General features: G+C 41.4%; 1 protein-coding gene across 14 annotated transcripts in view; it reads right to left on the bottom strand.

Annotated features, from left to right (window-relative positions):
* Positions 1 to 21,700, bottom strand: part of PTPRT (protein tyrosine phosphatase receptor type T) — a 469,240-nt gene that overhangs the window by 116,602 nt on the left and 330,938 nt on the right. For all 14 annotated transcript variants that reach the window (XM_068912406.1, XM_068912401.1, XM_068912399.1 and 11 more), the window contains one exon: positions 1,698 to 1,899. In XM_068912406.1, the coding sequence (XP_068768507.1) occupies positions 1,698 to 1,899 (202 nt within the window). The remainder of the gene's footprint in view (positions 1 to 1,697; positions 1,900 to 21,700) is intronic.

Genomic DNA, 21,700 nt, shown 5'->3' with positions numbered 1-21,700 from the left:
GAGTAGCTTTCCTATATACTCCACAGGGAACATTCACATAGTACCTCAACAAAACGACAGTAAGCAGCGACATCTCTAAAAAGACAAGCACTGCTCATTGATTTAATGTTGCTCTTCTAAGAGTCCTTAGGAATTCTGCCATTTAATCATGATTAAGAAATAAACAAACGTGCACCTATACAAATCCATACACTCACACGTTCCTACAACATAGATGCCTTTTCCTTTTAAAAATATACATTGTCAGAAAGCCTTATAGGGACATTCCAGTAAGTGAAAAGATAAGCCAATGCAAAAATCATTTTTCCCCCTGCTTCCTTTGGAACTGCATCTCAGAGCAAGTTTAACAGTAATTTTCAAATTACACATATAGAACTGACCACGCAACGGGCTAATCTAACGTCAGAGACTATCCTAGTGCCCACGTGGAGTCTGTGCCTGCCTACTGCGAGCCAGATGTTTGGAAGGCAGAAAAGAATAGACAAGCAGAGCTCAGTGTGCGTACAGTTAACAATCACGCAGGCTCCTAACATGATTTGAGCACTCACTGTATAATAAGATGAAAAGAAACTGAATCGGGGGAAAAAGTACTACCTCTACTGTGCTACTCTGCTTTTCTGTTCTGGACAGAAGTGAACAGAGTGTATGCCATGACTTCCTGTCAGTGCAGGGCTGCATGAACCATAGTAGTCCGTGGAGCTGCTACTGACGGCGAACGGCTTTACTATGCAAAGTGCTGGGACATGGGCTTTTGCGCTAAATGCCAAGGGTTCAAACCTTGCTGATGGTTAGTGGAGGGAATGGATATATTTTGCTTCCTAAAAATTTACACTGCCACTTGCAGCTAACAACTTATTTTTATTAACTAGTTTTGAGATAGAGTAATGGAGAATAAGCAATGCTGTACGCTCTCTTCCATGCCACCAGCCATAATTTCAAGCATTACAAGTGTCCCAAGGAATCAGTATATCAAGCTTCTAAAATGAATGTTTGTTTTGCCTTTGCTGAGAAAACAGGTGACGATACTCCAAAAAAAGGCAGTTTTAAACTCTGGTAGAGAAGCCATTTTAGTGCTACCAATTAAATCTTAAAATTAAAATCTACATATGTCTGTCCCATATTTTCTCCACCATCCTCCTATCCATCTTTTTTTTTTGTCTAGCCACCACAAGTTCCCTCCTTTTTTCCCCAAGGACCCGGGAGCCTTCGCCCTGCAACAGTGACTGATTTTAGCGTCTTTCACATACCTGTCTGCCTACCTCTACTCCCTCCTCTGTCCTTACTCAGAAGGAAATCCACAATTTTTTTTTTCCTTTTTTTAAAATCTCCTTCTAATGTTAATTCAATTCTTTCATTACTTCCATGTTGGGTGCATTTTGAAGATAAAAGACACATTGTTGAAGGAGACTACCAGACTAAGCACATGATATCAAGAATCTATTATAGGGAAAATTCATCTGCAGAACTAGTGGAGGTTCTCATTAAAATGCTCCTACGGTATCAACAAGTCAACTCTAACAACTACATTTGCAATCTAAATGAACACAGACACTGGATCGTGGCCCCTTTAAAAAACTGGCCTATGAAGAGTGCATAGGAGACACTAAGTTAAACACTTTTGTACTGTTTTATCTGTCTGTTAGCTGTGGATCTAAAGAACAAAGTCCTAGCAGGTTCCTTCTTCTCCAAAGCAGTACCTGAAATCTTAGTTGCAATCCGTGTGGTGATGGGTGGCCCAAAGCCCTTGACTGTGCTCGCTTTGATGGTGAATGAATACGTAGTCCCTGGATATAATCCTACAAAGAGGTGATGTGTTTCATTCCTTAGCTTGAAGACTTTCCCTCTTTGGCTGGACAGGTCAGCACTGGGATCCAGAGACCCAACGGCCTTGTATGTAATCTGCAAATGAAGAACAAGGACAGTAAGGTGATAGGGGGCCTTCTGCACCTGCCCTTTCTCTGCTCCCCTACTGCACCACTGCTTCAGAGTAAAGACTGAAAATTAAAGGACAGATATTATTTCAGTATCTCCAGTGAACAGATCTGCATTTGGATGCTGGCAAGCAAATATGACAATTTTTCCAAGCCTTTACTTAGTAAGAAACTACTTTCTTCTCTCCGCTAAAACCTCAGCGTGTGCTGATTTACAACACAAGGTGCAAAGAATGCCTTTTTGTTACCTCTCTCAGAACTTCTGCAGCCAAACTAGAATGCACAGTATGAGCTGCAGAAATTTCATGAGAATTTCCCATAGCATATGAAAACTTTTGGTGCAATACAAGGACACGTTTTCCATCGAGGATTTTTTTTTTCTGGCAAATGGTCTTCTCCAAAGCCCACTGAAAACAATGGGAGCCTCTTACTGATTTCCAGGGGTTTCAGATTCTTTTTCTGCCTGAATGAGAATACACTGAAATGAAATGTTGAAATGAAATGATATGATTAGAGGAAATAAATACCATCAAGTCTTTAGACAAAAGACCTTCTCTTCCTGAGTTTCTGAGACCGTTTCTACTGTAATTTCCTCCCTCATCTGGCTTCTTAGCCTGGCTTGGCAGGTTTACTTGTAATGCTGTGCCTAGTTTTCACTTGAGAGAATAAGTCAGCAGGGTTACAGACCTGGAGAGCTATTCATGAATACATACATGGCTGGAGCTAACGCACCTAGAGAGAAGCCCGGGCTGAAAGCAGACCTTTGAAATTTGGCTCGGGTTCCATTACGCTTACTGGCGGCAAACCCGGTGATATACAGACACTTGGAAGTAAAACTCATGACTTATTTACCAGCCAATTCCTTCCCTACGTTCCAAATTCAATCCAAAGGTAGCTCAATTTCAACTGAGCTGTCAATATAATATAGCGTGCTCCACTGCTCTCCTAACCTTTCCTGATATTATGGGATCTTTGCTTATTTGTAATGAAACACCATGAATAAATCAATGTATGTTAATATAGCAAGACTTCAATTTTTTATGAAGGACTCCACAAGAATCTGACTCCCGGCTTTGCTGAAAGAGTCTTTGAAAAAAATTTAAGTCTCTTGTTTTACGAAAGGAGGAGAACGTTGCATTTGGAGAAAAAAAATAAATGTACAATGTTTAAAAAGAGGTGGCTTAATAACAGGATAGACCAGAGACAGAGGCTGATTCTACGGACATCAAATGGACAGGGAAGGGTGTGGGCATACGAACGCTATTATTTGGACATCGCAGAACAATATAGACAGCGCTGACAGCCAAGACGGAACAAAGTAACCGAGAAGGGCAGTGAATCACATCCAGACCCACAGAGCAGCAAAAAATAAGAACAGTAGAACGCTTAAAGGAGTTAGATTTAACCAGCTTACTGGTGTTTCACTGAACCCCTCCCTAATTTTTTTTCCAGGAATTACAACCTATTTTTTAATTTTTACTACTTCCCAGAAACCTAGGCAAGAATCAGAAGCAGCACGGTCATTAAAGCAAACAATTTAAAACAGGCAAGAGAAAGCTTTACACTTACTCCTTTTCCTTAGGTAAGGTGAGGAACATGCAACGCAGCACGACAGAGGACAATACCATGACTACTCTTATTGCATCAAGGTGCTTGGAGGCAGCGAGGGAACCTATGTGAAAACACCACTGGAATTTGAACGATGATCACAGATCTTAAATTTGGAGACATGGCTCAGTCAACGCCATATCAAATTCCAGAAAGAAAAACATGTTTATCTAATGTTAGGTGGGAATTAATTCATACAATCCCTATGCGCTATTTGCAAATCAAATACTAGAAAAATCCCAATTATCTAAAGCTCCAGGGGGGATGAGCAGATTAGGAGTTAAGGAGTAAGACGGGAACGGAACTTCCTACTGCTAGGCCAGGCCAGTTAGTGGCCTCCATGAAATCAGTGGAACTTACTTTCAAAGACATTATATAGAAGGCTGTAAGCGTAAGTGGAATATGCACTTGTCCTTGATCTGCATATAAATAAAATAATTCAGCTACCTTCAACAGTTCTAAATTTACTATAAAATGAGTTATTTTTCTTCATTTAACAAAAAAAAAAGGCTTTAAGGCAATCAGAATTAGGAATGTTTTCAAGAGGACAAATAAGAAAAGACACTGGGATTTACAAAAGCAATCTGTGTTTTGCTGCTCACTATAGCACAGAAGAGGAGCACAAGGTTGTGTTAAAATAACCTGGATTCAAAACTCGCTAGAAGTAGGGAAGGGGCAAAAGGTACTTGGGGAGCATGTCTGAGATCTGAGATTAAAGCTTGGGGCAACTTTCAAAAAGACTGTTCACTCAAACTAGACTTCATTACTTCCTCAAAAAATTTGAGAGATACAAAGTATAGTAAAGAGAGATTCATGGCATATCTACATTGTGAGACATCCTCAAGAATGCCAGATTACTGTTACTACAGCAGCAGCTCTGTCCAAATAGGTATGACCCCTGTTAAACCAGGTGATGTGCAAACACTTAGAGCACACAATCCTTGTCCCTAAAACACACCATTTAATTTTAGTACAGGCACAATAAGTGGATGCAACAAAAACAGAAAACAGGAATACAGCAGTGTAAAACTCCTGGTGCGCTTTCCACAGGAAGAACTCTGAACAGCTGCCGTGGTGGGGACGGCATCGCTGGATGCTGCCTGGAGGGCCAGCTCTGCCGCCTGCGCCCCCAGCTCTGCTGCCCACTTCCATCGCAGCCACGATGAGCTGCTGCTCTCCAAACCTCCGTTTTGCCATTTGTAAAATGAGGGTTTTTATACTCTTCACACAAACGCTGCTGCGGGCGAGGGAGGCTATGGATTTTTATAATTGCTAAGCGCTGATGCTTAAGCAGCAAAATTACAGGTGAAGTAGAGGAAGTAGCCTTGAAAACGGAGCACTGTCTGGAAAAGGAGACACATTCTCTTCCACCCCAGAGGAAAACAATCATCTTCCTTCCAATCGAGACATTTGCTGTTTCCTAAATATTAATCTATGCAAAGTGTGGATAACTTTGGAGAGCTTGGCCTCATCTTTTCCCATATGGGCCTCTCAGTGTAGTCAAACACCCCCTGATCCAACTGTTCTTGCCAGGCTGGTCCCCTGCCACACCGGCTGTCCCAGTGCACATCTGCGCCCCTCCATCCATCCCTGCAGCATTTCACAGCCCAAGCAGTCTCCGCTCCTCACAGGTGGAGGCATTTGCTCTCCTGGATATCGAAACACGCTGCACCAGATCCATCTGTGTGTGCATGCACGTGTCTGTCTCAGAGGATTCTCCGTATAGAAAGAGAAGATGCTGTAGTGCATCACTTTTATGGACTGCTTTTCATGTAGAAATATATATACTTTTTTTTAAATTTTGTCGAACTGTGCAAGAACGTACAACGCCCTACAGTGTAGCTCAGCAGACTGATTTCGTTTATGGGCAAAGCATCCCGATGCAGAAAGCTCCCACAGGGAGTGACCACCTTCTCCCACCCCTTTCTCCTCTCTGGGTCCTTCCCTCAGGAAGGAAGGAAACAACATGTATTTATTTCCATCTTGGATCTGGAGTGTTTGTCACGGCAATGACATAGCAGGAGCTGCGCTACTATATTTTGGCAAGGATGGCACAAAAAGCACCTGTGAATCAACCCAAAATTTACCAAATTTTAAACAGATGAAATGGAGACACTAAGATGTTGCCCTTTTTATCCTTAATTTAAGTTAAAAGTTCTGAAGCAAGAGAAATTGCAGGGAATCAGACGGCGGAAAAATTTTCAAGAACAAACAACCAACTCTGAAGTCATTAATAAATGCCCTGAAACACGTCCGGAGAAGAAAGATGCTACTTCCCTAGAACAAGAAGGATGTTGGAAAAAAGCTGAATATTTATCCTCTTTTCTTGTTCCCAGGGACAAATCGTTTCACCACAAAACAAACAAGAGATTCTGATCTAGAAAATTAGATGACTCAATCACTAGATAGCAGCTGTTCTAAATTATTTTAACATATGCTATTTTAATGACAAGTCATGTCACAGAATACTCTTATATTCTGGGGGGAAAAAAAGGAAATAAAATTAAATGTTTAAAAAATTAAGACCAAAAAAGCAAACAAGAAAATATTCAAAAATGTCTTTTACGGATTCCAGTTTGATTGAAAATACTGAAAATACTTGTTTCGATTCTGATTTAGAATAAATGCAAATATGAAGATGAGGGAATTTCTCATAAAACGGAGACTCTATGTTTTTAACCAGCTATTACCTACCATTCCCTGCCCAGCAGACTGCTGTGACAAAGTTGTGTCTCACCTCCGTAGACCGCGATGGCTGTCTGGAGTTTGCATATATAGCTTAGCGTTTACGTACCAGCTCCACTGCAACTTAATGGTCTAGGAAGAAGTTTTAATGGCCAATATCACTATGTTCTCATCATAACAAACACCCAACTGGGCTAAAACTAGCCAAAATCTAAAGCCTCCTTGGGATGTCTTTCATTGAGCTAAGGAAAAGGGTATCACACTGAAGCAGCAACAGCAGTAAACATGAAGTAACCAGAAATTCAAAAGTCAGACAGCACAGGAATTGAGGAAGATAAATAATAGCCTTTTTCCCACCACAACAGCAGGGATGAAACTCTGATCTAAACACTCATCCAGCTGGAGAGGAATGATTTATTCAGGAGGCAGAGGGAGATGACAATTCAAGTCTCTGGTCAGTTTAGCTCCCCAATTTTGGCTACATCAGTCCAAATCTGTCATGAACAAAATTTAAAACAGGTCAGCTGTACAAGTGCAAGGCTCTGGGAAACCACCAAAAGCACATTGTATATTTAATTTCCGAGTGTTCAGTGACATGTAACTGCTGTGTTAGATTATGAAGAATAAAACGAGAACAGATGAGTGTAAGAAATGTGACGGTTAGCAAGTTCACTCCTTGTTACTATCTCAGCAGACATCCTGGAAAATTTTCCTGTCTACTCCAGTGCCCTCTCACTCCTCATTAACCAAACCATTTTATTCCACCTCCCCCTTTGTTTTCTACTCATTTTAAAAGTTGAAAATATTAACTCCTTGTAATCACCCAGCAAGTACTACATTAACAACCGCCAAGATCAAGATGTAATATTGAGAGTATTAAAGGCAGATCTTCTCTCCTTCGCAGAGCCTAATTTAACACAATTCTCCGGGGAAGCGTGAACGCTGCACTCGCAGTCATCATTTGTGACTGTAAAACTTCTAATACAGCACAAGACAAAAAAAATTCCACTGGGAAGGGGAAGACCACAGCAGAAAGCATTAACTGAACTAAGAGGCACAAGGCTATTTTCATTGCAAATGTTTCTTCAAGAAGCAAGCAAACAAAAATCTTAACCCCCTGAATTTTCACCCGGCTTGCAGATGCATGCATGGGCAAGTGTATTCACACATGCAAAAGGATATGGCTATATGTGCCTGTATTATTGTGTGGGCTCATCAGGCATATCGTGACTATGTCTATTCCGCCCGAGCACCAGGCCCAGACCAGAGCACAGATCGGGGCATGGGAAGCTGAATTCGCATTAGCGGTTAGGCCTCCGTCCTCATACTTATGCTGTGTCCAGTGCCCAGGTTATCTCCATGGTTCTACCACGCTTAGCAAATAAAGACAATAACCAAATCTGGTGGATTTTATTCCAGCTTTATACGTGCAGGCTGGGCGGTCCTTATCCTGGGTTTTATAAAAACATCAGTAATAGTAAACGTAGCTGGATGTTGGACATGAAAAAAATCCCATAGAGAAAAGCATTTGTAGTGTTAAGAATGGTAATTGAACAGTGAAATGGATGGTCACAAGAGATATGATGAATTATCCTTCATGCTTAAGCATTCCTTTTGAAGGATGTTTTAGAGCTTGGTCATGGCGTCCTAAACTTAATACAAGACCAAACTGCAATTCAGATCTTATCATTTCATTTTAACAGCCCTTCTTGCCCTGTAACACTACACACTAAAATCCCTTTGGAAATGCTGGATGGCTTTTTTTAGATTGTCTTTAATCCTCTTAAATAAATTAATTAATTAACAAGAAAAAATAACCTGCTCAAATCATGCCTGATAAATTCAGTTAGTCATCCCATGCATTTGATGCATTCCTGCTAGCTTTCACACTGATGAATAACTGAATTGTCAGGATTTCATGCGCTCATAACCTTAAAACTGAGGGCAGCAAACTCAAATGTCTCCAGATTGAGAGCTTGCCAGTTAAGGCAAAAAAAATGTTCATGTTTCTTTCCACAACAATTGATCCCAGTACAAACACCACTTTATCTCCTATCTTTTGTCATATAGAATTAATCAACCGTGGTGAACAGAATTTTGCTCTCCACAACCATATTCACCATCAAACATTAGGGCTTTAAAGTCTCCCCTCTGATTCCAGCAATTGCAGCCTGTTTGAATGCAAATGGTAAGTACTGCTGTTAAATCAAATACTATTTTGTAGGTACATTATGCAACTCTCTATCTATTTTCCATTTTAGTGACAGCCTGCATAGCAGTTTGGAGAAGGCATCTGAAACCCATAAATCCATTACATTATCCCCTGTGTGCCCACTGACGTTTTATGTCCCTGTCTTTATAAAACAGGTCATTGAGACTCTCCATTCTCCCTAATACAACACACAATCCTTAACTTCTGGAGATACTTTGGAACTGACAGCTAGCAGTATTTTTTCTTTTTTTTCGGTCAGTAATGCCCCAAGACTGAAACCATCTCGTGCTGTAGCCAACAGAGGAGCCAGGACCAGGAACATGCCAAAATCACTATATTCACAGCCTTGCACGGATGACCTGACTAGTGCATTTCACATGACTAAGCTGCAGGAAAATATAGCTTTTCCTGAGCTACAGCTGTTTTTGGAAATCACTCCCATCTTGTAAGGTAAGATCCGGAATCAGGACTTTTTTATTCACTGCGTCTGACCATCTCATGCAACATGCAGAGGCACAGGGAGGTGTGGGGTGGCTTCCCCGTGGAAGGGGCAGTGGAAAGAAAGGTCTCTGATGATGGTAGCAGGTTTCAGCTCTTTCACTACTGTGCAGCTAGCAGGAGACGAGAAGAGGGCAGATTTTTCCACCCAGCTGGGACAGTGGGTTAGCTCAGAGACACCTGGAAAATAGTGACTTTTCCTCAGCGCTCTCCTACACCGCTTGCAACTTCATCTCATAACAGGGTGAGCACAAAACTTGACAAACAGGTGAGAAAGAAGTTTGTCACAGCCAAAGCATGATTTTTGAAAGGCGAGAAATCATTATGCAGGTCAAAAGAGTGCAGAGATGGAGGCGTTGGGGATCGGCAGAGAGAGCTGGATGCGTTTGCAGGCCTCAGCATCACAGATAGGCGAGAGGGGGAACCAACTGAAAAGCTTCATGATTGAAAACTCCTTGGGAAACAATAGGTTATTTAGTTTTTAATCTTGCTTTACATATGGCACTCCATGCTCTAATAAAGCCGACAAGTCAACTTCATTTTTCCCATCTCTCCCTAAAATAAACACAAATAAACTGATGCATTAGAGTCTAACAGAAATATCTTGAATTTGAAGCTATCAAAACGTTTCCTTCATTTCCTGAGCCACTGCCTCAGGAAAGCAGCGCTCCCCAAGCCAGGTGCTAAGAAGTCATGTGTAATATAATTTAACTGTGCAAATGACCTTTTTATGGTGAAAGGATGCTAGCTTCAGTTCAGAGCGTATTTCGAAAACATTTTTCTTTGAATTCAGTGGGCCAAAAGGGTGTAAAAGGTAAAGAGGTGTTTTACTGAGCATCTCACTTGCTTCATTTCAGACTTCACTGACCTCAGTAAGACCAGAAGATTTGCAAGGCTTCTCCTCAGTTCATACTGCATCTGCATTACTTTCATACGGTTAATACTGAGCTCTTGAAACGCTTCTGTGTGATTCTTTTTGAACCCAGGTGGTTGTGTAGTGTTCATAAGACATCTAATAGGAAAAGCAGCTTCAGACTTCATGGTAAACAATCACAAGAAGTAGCCATCCCCTAAAGCACAGCTTTCCCTTTCTGCTTTCAAGCTGGACCTGACAAGAAGAGGCTTACAGAGATGCTCCCAAAACTGGATGTATCACTTCCACAGACCAGGCCTTTCTGCCAACATCTATATGGCAAATGCCACCACTGAGCACGATCTGGCTTCTCCCTAGTGGCAGCATTAACAGGTCAAACTATGAAGGTTTCACTGTCCCCTCTTCTTCAGTGACAGCTCCTAGGACCGGGGCTGCAACACAGTAAGGAAAATAAGGACACGCCACTGCTTACACCATAAATAAAGTAGAACTCAAACTTTACAATCCAACACCTTAACCCAGCCTAAAATGCATTTAAGAATGAAACAACTAATTTCATTAAGAATGAAAGTCAGCTCTTTGCTTCTAGACAGTCTCTTGGGTCATTCTCAGAGCCATGCTTCCATGGTAAAGCAGCTGCCAGACACTTTAAGAAGCTAATGCAATAGAGGGAGCAGCAGTTTCGGCAGACAGTTGAAGTTCTCTTCCACTTTCCAAAGCGTACAAACACATGAGTGCACGCTATAGATCAAAGTGAAACATAATTTATATTGTTATTTTGTGTAATTGTAAGTAGTTGCTTCTTCACGCTACAGAGCTTCTGCTTCAGGCTCCGAGTCACACTAAAACCAACGCACTCCCCACTTGTGCTTGCAAGGGCTCTTTCTGATAACACTTGCCACTTGCATTTCCCAGGCCGATATCAAGCAGATTGCAGATCATAAACAAGCAGGGCCTTGATGTGGGCTACCCATTTGATTTAAAGTTCAAAAACGAGAGCATCAAAGGTGGGGGACTCAGCACTGCATTTTTTTCCAGAGCTCACAAATAGCTCACCTCCATCTCCACGTCACAGCGCCAGTCTGTCGCGCCTGGGTGCGAAAGACAAGATGAGGAGAACCCAAGGAGGCCCTTCTTTGCTGCACACATTATCAGAGATGAATTGTGCAGAAACCTACAGATGTTACAGGGAGATAAATCTTTCTGGAAGCAGACTGGGGAAAGCAGGAGCGTTTCCCCGGTCATGGTTTTAGGCATGCAACCTGGCTGCATCCCAGTCATCCTCACTGCACACTGCAGCAGAAACCGAGGACGCGGGCAGGGAGCAAGCCCTGCGCAATCCGGGAACACTGGGGAACACGCCTGGTTCACAGGTAAGGGACAGTAATGACTGGTAAAACCTGAATCCATTCCATAAAACAAATTAAAACAAGCACTTCTCCTTCACCTCGTCACTTCACTGAAATCAGCTATCACACAGGGGGAAGAAAAGCCAAACAGGTGTCAAAGCAGCTAATTCCAATGACATACAAATGTAAGGTGCATAGTCACCTTACAAACACCTGCAAACAGCCTTTACACGACAATCAGCTCCTCAGCAGATAGAACATAGCTAATGCAAAGCAAAAGACAAATAAGTGTAGTTTGGGCAGATCATGGCTTAAACCCTAACCCACAGTACATGACACGTTTTGCAAAGGTCTTCATATTCATAAAGAACACAAATTGTAACGAGTCTGGTTATACTTTTGAATACACACCAGCAGCGGCGCCCCAGCTGACAGTGAGAACATATGATACACCAACTCAAAGCAGCTCAGCAAGGGTTTTGAGCCCAGCATACCACTCACACATTTAGCTCCCTTCACTGTCTTGGCACTGTACGCGCATGCTCATTTCAAAAGAAAAGGATAAGCAAATAGGGCCCAAAGCTGCATCCCTAGGTAAAAAAATAGATCAGCCTGTGAAAACTCACACAAAAAAATCAAAATTGATCTTAAAAGGAGGAGTCACACAGCACGAAGAATCAGAACTCACTTCAAATTAGTTCTGACGCTATCCAGGACCCCAACCTTTGGGCCGTGTTGCCTTCTCCATATGGGCATCTGAAATTCAAGTTTCATCTGTACATGAGGATTTTTTGGTCCTTCCCTTGTTGCCTGGACCTTTCCGCTTCCAGACTTGGAGCAGAACTGGAAGCACTGGCATTTCAACCACCAAACACCCAAGACTAAAACACAGAAGAGCCGTTGTGCTTGGCTAATCATCAAATAATCTGCTTGCTGTACCTCTCCATGCTCTTCATACACTACTACTTTTGAAGTTGAATTTGCCATAGCATGGCAGGATGGCAGAACACCTGAAAATGGAAGGTATAATCATTTTTTGGCATTGCCTATTACAAGCAATGACTCGGATTGCAGTTTATATAACTGTCTCTCAAGTTATGCTATCAAGCTGTCCCAGATATAGATTGTCCTCACCAGAAAGATGAAAAGAAGCTCTACAGAGAAAGCAAAGGATAGAAATATGCCATGCAATTTCCAAACCCATTTTTCTTTTTTCTCTTTTTTTTTTAAATTAATACCTGCACATTTCCTGTCTAGCATAATTCCCTAAAATACAGGCTGGCCAGTTACAAAGATTTTGAAAACTGCAAGTCAATTTCTAGAATTCAGCCTTAAGAAATAGAAGGGAAGACAATCCACCTCCCCCATAAATGCACACCTGTCATAAATAAGAAGTTAAGAACTTCTTTCTGAAGCCAGTTAAAAAATCCCTGTTTTAATGTTCCAAGTAATAGCAAATAAATCCCACTGCACTGCTTCAGCTAGCAAAAAAGCCAGTCACTTCTACAATATTCTAGTAAAAAATGGTCAGCTTTGCCAGCAAATGTGAAGTAAAATAAATTTTTATACGCAAAATATTTGCTTGGGATTTAGTGGTTAAGATGCTGTCCTGCACATTAGTATTTATAGCAAGACAGAGCATGTTTTCCTGAGCAGCTACGCAAAGGTAGAGGAGGTTGAAGTTATGAATATTACTTAGCTGTTCCTGTCACTTCAATATGAATAAGCATAAAGCTGCCAGCCCAATCTTGCCACGACAGTGCCCTAAAATGTAAGAACCCCGGCCCATCATTCAGGCATGGATTTGGGGAAAGGGAGGTGGCAAGGGCAGCAGCTGGCGGCACTGGTACTGTTGCTTTGCACTTTGATTTTGCTTTCTATGCTAATCAGAAGATTTCATCAGACAGAACCAATTTTGTACCTGAAACATCCAGGCCTTCAGACCCTTGGCAGTGTTTAGACTCAGAAGGCACAGAGACTGCTTAGGACTCTTAGCGCATAAAATCACTGTTGCTGGTTTCCTTTTGGACATTTTGCGGACCTGATTTTCCAATGTCCCGGGGAGAGCCAAACGTCTGATGAGAGCTAGAAATGCTCCAGCACCTCAGAAAAGCAACATCTTTCATTCCTCAAAACATAACCGCTTTAGAGCAAACACCTGGGATACATTTTGCAGGTACATGAGGTACCACATGAATAAAACTTTACTGCCACTGCAGAAGAGATCTTCTTCAATCATATTAGCTGCGATAAGTTTTCTGGATTATTCACCTAAACTGCTTTTTCATACAAGCCATAGGCTGTCAAATATATGGTGTATAAAGCAAGTTAAAATTTTCTACTAGAAAAATCAATGTTTCAATATTTTTAAGTGATTTTCCACACAAAGGGGGGGTCTCTGAGATACCCACTGGCTGAAAAATGTCTCCTAACAACCAAATATTCTCTGTAGAGGGAAAAACCGCACAGCAGCCTTATAAGCACAGAAAACCTGTTCAAAGGTCTTATGTTGACTGAAGTAACAATTTTTCCTTTGACAGTCATGTCTGAATACAGTGATTTCATACTACAAATCAAAGAAGGGCCTTCTTTGCCTGGTGGTATTCTTTAGAAAAGCCTAAGCTCTCTCCTGTACAGGTTTTTTTGTTTTGTTTTGTTTTGTTTTTTCTCCTGGCCCTTAGGCTCCTGGTTAGCGTCTTCTGTTACACACACTGAAGAACAAACTACCATGAAGGCAGTTAACAAAACACCACTTTGCTACAGACTGGGTTTCAAACAATTTTTGGAAAACACATGTAGTTATACCATAAAAACAGCCAGCACAGGATTCCAGCATTTGGAGGAAAATATTCGACAAGAGAGCTATACAAAATTCAAGTAAAGTTGGTGCCAGCTAAGCAATCCTCATGACTAAGAACTCAGCTGCAAAACCTGAAGGATGAGAAGACTGTCTGCTTCAATCTCTTAGCCTACGCTGGGTTGGAGGAAGAAGGTGAACATGTTTAGAAACTACGGTCACAGGAGGAATAAGGCAAGAAAATAATATAATGAAAATCTGTTGTTAAGCAGGATGGAACTGCAAATGGCAAATTTCCAAGTCAAGGCTCCAACAACATGGGAAGGGAGGACAATTCAATACATATGCCTACCTAATGCTGACTCCTAACACAGCTGCAGTATCAGCAGGAGAATCTTGCACACCCTGTGGCCATCACACTGGAAAGAGCTGGCCAGATAGGCTTGTTCATAGGTTATGGGTCCTAAAAAGCACCTCAGTAAAAGAGTGTGACAAACATTGTACCATGATGGACCTCTCTCTGTGATGCTCCATTTGTAACTGCTTTCACTAGGCAGAAACTTCTCAGTTCCCTGTCACTCTTCATTCCCACCAAACAGTCAAAAGCAAAACCATTGTACAAGGCCTGCAAAATTCTCTTTCCCAACCCAGGTACCATCTTGGCTCTTCTGCACGCTGTTATCTTGCTCATCTATTCTGGATTATGAAATCTAGGGTCCGTTATATGTTTCAAAGCATGTCACAGCCACTGTTTGCACGGCTCCAGTGAGAAACCTGAGCAGAGGGAAAACAAAAGCAGTTTGTTTTCCCACACACTGAAATCCTGCTTTCCTCAAAAACCACTGCTTGGTCAAAACGGAGGGATACATATCTGAAGCGGCAAGCCTGAGATGAGCATCGCTGAAGGCCTTCGTGCAGAGCACTCGCAATGGCAGCTGATTCACTTTGCATAAAGACAAACTCTGAAGCTCTAAAGCCAGCATTTGAGCTTTTTCCCCATTACATTCATTATTTTAACTCAATCTGGGAAAATACTGGAACAGAAATGACTGTTGTGTATAGCACTGTATATTTTACACTGCAAGGTTTTTTTGTACCTGTATTATATTATTTCCCTAGCAGATTGTGGCCGCTACATGAATAAAACGTTAACTGTTCTGATCTCTAGGTACGTCTCAACTTCAATTTTGTTTTTACGGTCCTGTAATCAACTTTCAATCCATATGATAACACTTTGAACTTTTAAAATAATTAAAATGTTTTGCAAAATTCTTGCCGTAATAATTGCTGTACTCCAAACTCTTGTATTCCAGAGGAAAGAACAGTGAGAAAAGATACGTTTATGCTTTCTTTTCTAACCACCTGTTGGACTTTCCTTTCACGCTATCTGCAGGAATATCATCTTCTTCCCTTATCATCAGCCATAAGTTGTGCTCATTGGGTAATGCACATTAGAATGGCTTAGTCTCCTTTCCTTTGTCCGTCTTCCCATGAGCGGCAATATTCCCATCAGTCTTTATCCTACCCCTCTTTTTTATAGTCAAATTCCTTGTGACGTGCTGAAGTGTCTTTGGATTCTTTTAGGTTGCATTAAAAGGCATCACAGCAACAAGAGTTACAAAAGACAAAGTTTAAAATACATTTATTTTACTAATTACCATTATATTCTACTAATTCCCCTTTCAGATAATCTCATTCTGTTTCTCCTTTCCCTTGTGCTAATGAGCTGGAAAATCAAGCATGAAGCTGCCAGATGAGCCTGGCTAGCTCCCTCCCTGCTTTATGAGTAAGCAGCAAAACCTTTACAAATATTGCACCTTGACTCCTTGACCCACCGTGTTCGAGTCTTCCACCCCACAAAGCATCTTCTCCAGGCTCTGCTAGCACCAGTGGGAAGATCCACTGAGGCTCTCCTAATTCAGCACTGTTATCTCCTTATGTCTCGTATCCCCAGCTGTTGAGCTGTTTTAGGGGGCAGAAATGGAAGAAAATAGATTGTCTTCTCAGAGACACTCTCACACTGTGCTGGCAAAAGCCACGTTGCCAGCGACACTCCTGTGTCGATGTCTGGACATGCGGTGAGAGCGGGTGGCATGGAGGCAGAGCAGCGACACCGTGGTAAGTGACCAGAGGCAGCCAACTGGTTTTAACTTCTCACAGCAAAGAGGTAAACAAGGTTAATTGCTGCAGATGCAGGCTTAAGCTTTGCACACTGGGAATCACAGAATCCAACTAATCTTGAAAGGTTTAGGAAATTTTTAAAGAGGACTTCACTAAGTTTCAATTGCAAAGCAAGACTGGAGGACAAGAAATCAAGAAGCACAGTGGATACTTTCTCCAGTGAAGGAAAAAATATCTTCTCCCACTTTAAACCGTTTCTTTTAGGACTCTCCTCTGTATTCCAAAACATGACTCTAGTGCTTAAGCCGTCCCCTCTACACTGCAAGATGGTTACAGCAGGGCAAAGGGAAGACAAGGCAGGATGAACTCCTGAGGCTTTAAATCCAGTATTTTGCTAGCACAGGCAGGACGTGGAGAACACTCAACCCCAGAGCCTCATAGGACAGAGCTCCACCACTGCCTCTCCAGTGCCGACCCCTGGGCTCATCCAAAATACGCTTCCCAAATCCCAACAATTTTTTTTTAATTTCTGCATGCTTGACTCTATATAGGTTATTTTAAAGGTATATCAGAAAAATAAGGCAGTCGGGCTAATTAAATTAAACGTAGTGGTCTGTGCCTCCATGGGAATTTTGCAGGGGAAGGCAGCAGGCTGGGGGTTTCTGCCAAACCAAAAAGGGCTGAAAGACATTGCTGCAGAGTACGTACACATCCCTGTGGGACTCACAAAAAAAGGCTTCTAATAACAGCAGCAGTAAAGCTACTCCTATTCATGGTCAAATTTGAGCTACTGTATCTTCAATACAAACTCTTAGCCCTTGGTTAGTGTAGGCCTAAATTTTCTGATAGCCTCAAGTGATTCATGGCTTCCATCTCAAAGCCTGTATTGGTTCAGTCTCAAACAAAGTAAAAAGAATCATTTGTTATTGGACATATCAAAGTTAAGAATGCAAAGACAGTATTTTGTCCTGGTTTTATTTAGCCTGATGTCTAGATTTCACAGAATCCTTCTGAAGTCTCCAGATCTAGTGTTATCAGTTGAAAAACAGCAGTAGCTCTAAACAGAAAACTCAGTAACAGCTCTCCAGTTTTCCTTAAGAATCACTTTGTTTAGCCATACCTAAACCACCATCAAGTGGGTGCTGCCTAAATTTACCCTGAAAAAAGATCATCATGACCATTTCAGAGAAGGAAAAGGCTCCTACACTGACATCTTGAGCTTGTTACAAGATGCCATTTAAATAGCATTAGCAGCTGCACTGTAACTTAATGCAATATTACTGCCTTTTACCAAAAAGCATTAAGACGCTGAATAGTAGTAATGAGAATGTGAACTTGAACATTGCTCAGCCTAGGCATTAAGCTGTGAGTAGGTTAGCATTAAAATGTGGCAAATTGGAGTGACAACACCTGGTCCTGAAAAGTCATGCAGAAAACTTAGTTTATACTGCTTCTCCTTGTTTCTTATTAAAATAATTTGGAGGCTTGAAAGTGAAACAGATTTATGAATTCACTGGGGAACTGGAGAGAGTCATCACACAGTAATGGAAAGGCAGATTTTTTATTGATTCAAATTAAGGGTAATTTATTGAAAAAAAGCCATGATTTGCATGAAAGATGTTGCCTAAAGACACAGCAGTCTAAGTATGTTTTGAAATAGTTTACGCATATACATACACATGTAGACTGCTTGGTGTAACTCAGTCGGCTAAGTGAATCAGCCAGCGTGACTGCTCTGCCGCAATTTCTTTATTTTATGACTGACCAGCCAGATAAAACAAATCAATCACAAGAGTTTGTTCTCAGATAAATCAATTCTTATGTCCCTCAAAAGAAGCTTCTCCTGTCTTTTAATCTCTTTAGGAGCAGCCTGAAGAAGAAGGTCATTCTGATCTTCTTTTGTGGCCCTCCTGAGCAACAAAACCTAATTGTCCTAGGGCTTCATTGAGAACCAAGTTTCTTCTCATCAGCTGCCCTTGCCCTTAAAGTAAGTTTGAGGTATCTTTGTTGCACAATTCTTAGCCCTGGGAAATAGAGAGCAAATCTGAACTATTCTCAGTGAGTCCAGGTTACCACAGAGGACATTTGAGTAAAGATCTCAGTCCCAGAAGCATTGATATTTTTCATAGAAAAAGCACTTGTCAAGAGAAGCCTATCTTCATGCGGAAGCTCAAGTCTTCCAGACTTATATCTAGATCTTCAATGACAAACCTAGACAAACTGTAACACTAGAGAGATTGCAGCAGTCTTGGAGACTCTCCGGGGCACTCCTATGCTCCTCAGCACATTAGCCTACCAAAATTTTGTAACCTAAATGCTCCTTTTCAGAGCCAGCTTGCCCACAGCTAGAGCTGCAGGAACACCACACAAACCCCAGGGTGCCACCGGTGGGCCAGTAGCACCAGGTGGGCATCACACGGGGGATCGAGAACAGGGCTTCTCTCCTCTTCCTCCTCTCGTCCGTGCCAAGGAGCAAGATTCCCTGGAGCTCCTCCCATCATCATCTCTGGTGGATACGCTACATTTGAGCACTTCCCCTCGTGCTTGAATTGACAACCCATTTACTCTGGAGCACTTCACTACTGAGCGTTTATCTTTTCCCGAAAATCTGGTATGAACACAGTGGGCGGAAAATACTAAAACAAAGGTACAGCACACTTACCTACCTTCACCACATGTCACCTTGCTGTCATTACTGCTGTCAGACCACAGACACATTTATCTGAAGTTTCACCCCTGTGAACAGAGTATTTGTGCAGTATGCTGGGCAGGCATGCAAGTTATTGATCTCAATAAGCTAAATTTTCATAAGGGGCTTATGGCAGTTTCCATTTGGAAACACTCAAGGATTTGATAGAATCAATTACTCTCAGGGAGCCAGAGAGGGGCTCATTTGAACAGGCTTAAAAGTCTGAATTTGTCATTTGCATACACAAAGTTTAATACCAGAGAAGCACGTAAACAGAAATGTAGGACAGTTTTATGATAATCTGACTTTTGGGGAGAGTCATCTGAGGAAAACAATAGTAAAAAGCAGGTTCCAGTGTAAACCTTACAGTGAAGGAAAAAAATTGCATGAAGTGCTGAGAAGCGGCTTGCAAAGGCAAATTATCACAGGGACAGTGTAGGTGGCAAAGGGATAATTTACTTTACCAGTTTGTAAAAAGCAAGGATTAATACAGCTAGAGAAAATGTAAAAAGTTAATGAGTAACTGAAATGTTAAAACAAATTGGCAGTTTAATAAAGCTGGATGACGGGGGAAAGTGTCGGGAATAAAAACTTAAGGTTCTCTTAGCAGAGAGAAAATCCACAGATCAAATGAGAAGAAGAAAGGGGCATCAAAGGAAATAATTACTCTTCAAGTAAGAAAGAACTGGAATAAACATTTATATCATCTCTTCTCCTCCTCTGAAAGTCTCCAACACTCAAATTTATTTAAATTTACATATTTAGTTAATTAAAGCTCTAAAAATAATATAATTTTTTATGGGCCATTTTTGGAGAAAACTAGCATAACTTGAAACAGACCTAAGTACTTTGATTATTGCATCAAGTTACTATTAGTTTTCACGATGCAATAAATTCGAAAAAATTGCCTCCTGCCGATCCAATTATGATTCTATTTAAAGCAATTTTAAAAAATTAAAAATGCACTGCAGACTTCCATACTTAATGGCTTGACTTTAATAAAAAAAAATACATTCAGGCTGACAAAATACCAAAACAAATTCTCAGCTGCTGTGAACAGGAGCACCTTATTTAAGCTGCAGAGGTTAGTGGAGTTAGACTATCGGCATCAGCTGGTCTTTGTACAGAAGACCCATTCTCTCCAGCTGCCAGCCTTACAAATTCATTTTTCACTGTAAGTGCCAATCTGGGTCCATTTCTTCTCCTATCTCATTAATAATTGCTCTGCAGGCCAAATCTGACCTGTGAGTTGCTGTTCGAAGCCTATTGCTTTTAATTGACTGGTACGTAACAATGAGCCACAGCAGCACAGGAAGGACGCTTTGAAGTAGAGCACTGGTTCTGCAAGGCTAACAACATTAAGTTTTTACTCCTTGCCACAACAGCAGGTAGCTAAAACTCCCATGAAGAAGACAGGCCAGCTCCCTGCAGAACTATTATGTTACACAGTCATTTTTCATGACTGCATCTACATTCCCAGATGATGTCCATGCGGGCCAAGTCACACCACACTGTCACTAGTAGATGTATAGAGACCTGCTGTTCAAAACTTGCGTTCTGCAGGTCCAGCCATTCAAGACTATTCGAGTGACACCAGCAAGACAGTGCCAGCCACATCGTGCCTCAGAGCAGCACTGGACACATTTAGATGCAATGTGAAAAAGTATTCCTCTGGGAATCACATTGACCCCAAAACACTCACAACATTAACAGATGTAAGGCAAGCCAGAACTACTCTTTGGAAACTCTTTACCAAAGTACCACTTTGCATTCGTTCAGCATGTCATCGTAACCTCAGGATACGTCCCAAAATAAGAAACAGAATTCCTGCAATTAGGGTATAGCTAAGCATTCCTATTATAGATATGTTTATTGTGTTAGAAGTATGGTACAAGGAGTACTCTTGTAAGTGGAAAGAGAAGTAATGCGAGTACAAGAGCACAAACTACATGCTGACATTAAATCATTATTTTTTGGTCTCAGATGTCTACATGACCTGCTGCTCAGAAGATTCATACACAGAGAGAGCACTCCTTCCACTCGTACAGCAACGAGGAGCTGCTCAGCTTCAGATCCTGTCAGGTGCGTGGGCCTTCTGTTCCCCCTTTTCTCGCTCTCAACACAGTCATCTTTGTTTTGTCTATAATATTGACGAAAATCAGTGACATGAGATCACAGCCACTAGAAACACTTGGATGCCAAGACAAGATACTCCTCTGCAGTGTCTGTAATGCTCAAGAGACGCTAAAGAAGTGGTAATGTTTCCAAGGAATGGTACTGGCCAGGGACCACAGCTGGAAAGCAAAATGAGGAATTTCCAGGAAATAAGGAAAGAACAACCAGTTTGCGTTCAGAGAAGAGCCAAGCCAAATTAATGATCAAACTTCAAATCTACTGCTGTTAGGTAAGTCTATGGGCCTATCATCATAATTCATGAACACCTTTTGTATTTTGTCCTCAAAGCAATGTGATGCAGAAAAGCGTTAATATCCTCATGTTAGAAATGAAACAGAGTAACTGAAGTCACAAGTAAACCTGCAGTGAAGCTGAGGCCTGAATCCAAGCCCTCAGTAATCCCACAAAAACCATTATGCTTCCTTTCTACACATTCACAGAAAATATTTTGACCAGCTTTTTTGTACTGCTCTACCTTGCCTGTTTCCCCTTCACTTAGTCATAACTTGAAAGTAGATGCACCAAAAAACAGCATAGCCAAGTCTGTTCTTACACTGTATCTGCTCTGAATGATGGTGACCTCAAAAATCCCTCTAAAAGTCCTATTCAAGTCTGATTTTCTTAGAATTTCACATATACACATCTACAAAGAGATTCAGGTTGTTGGGCTGCATGTCTGGATCTATCCAACGACAGATTTTCCAATTTTTTTAATGCAAGGCAGGGACCTGTCACCTCTTAGGCGGTTGCATCTCGTCCTT

Source organism: Struthio camelus, chromosome 18 (assembly GCF_040807025.1).
Source record: "Struthio camelus isolate bStrCam1 chromosome 18, bStrCam1.hap1, whole genome shotgun sequence".
NCBI lineage: Eukaryota > Metazoa > Chordata > Aves > Struthioniformes > Struthionidae > Struthio > Struthio camelus.
Note: the sequence above shows the minus strand (reverse complement) of the source record. Positions and strands in the feature narration are given on the sequence as shown.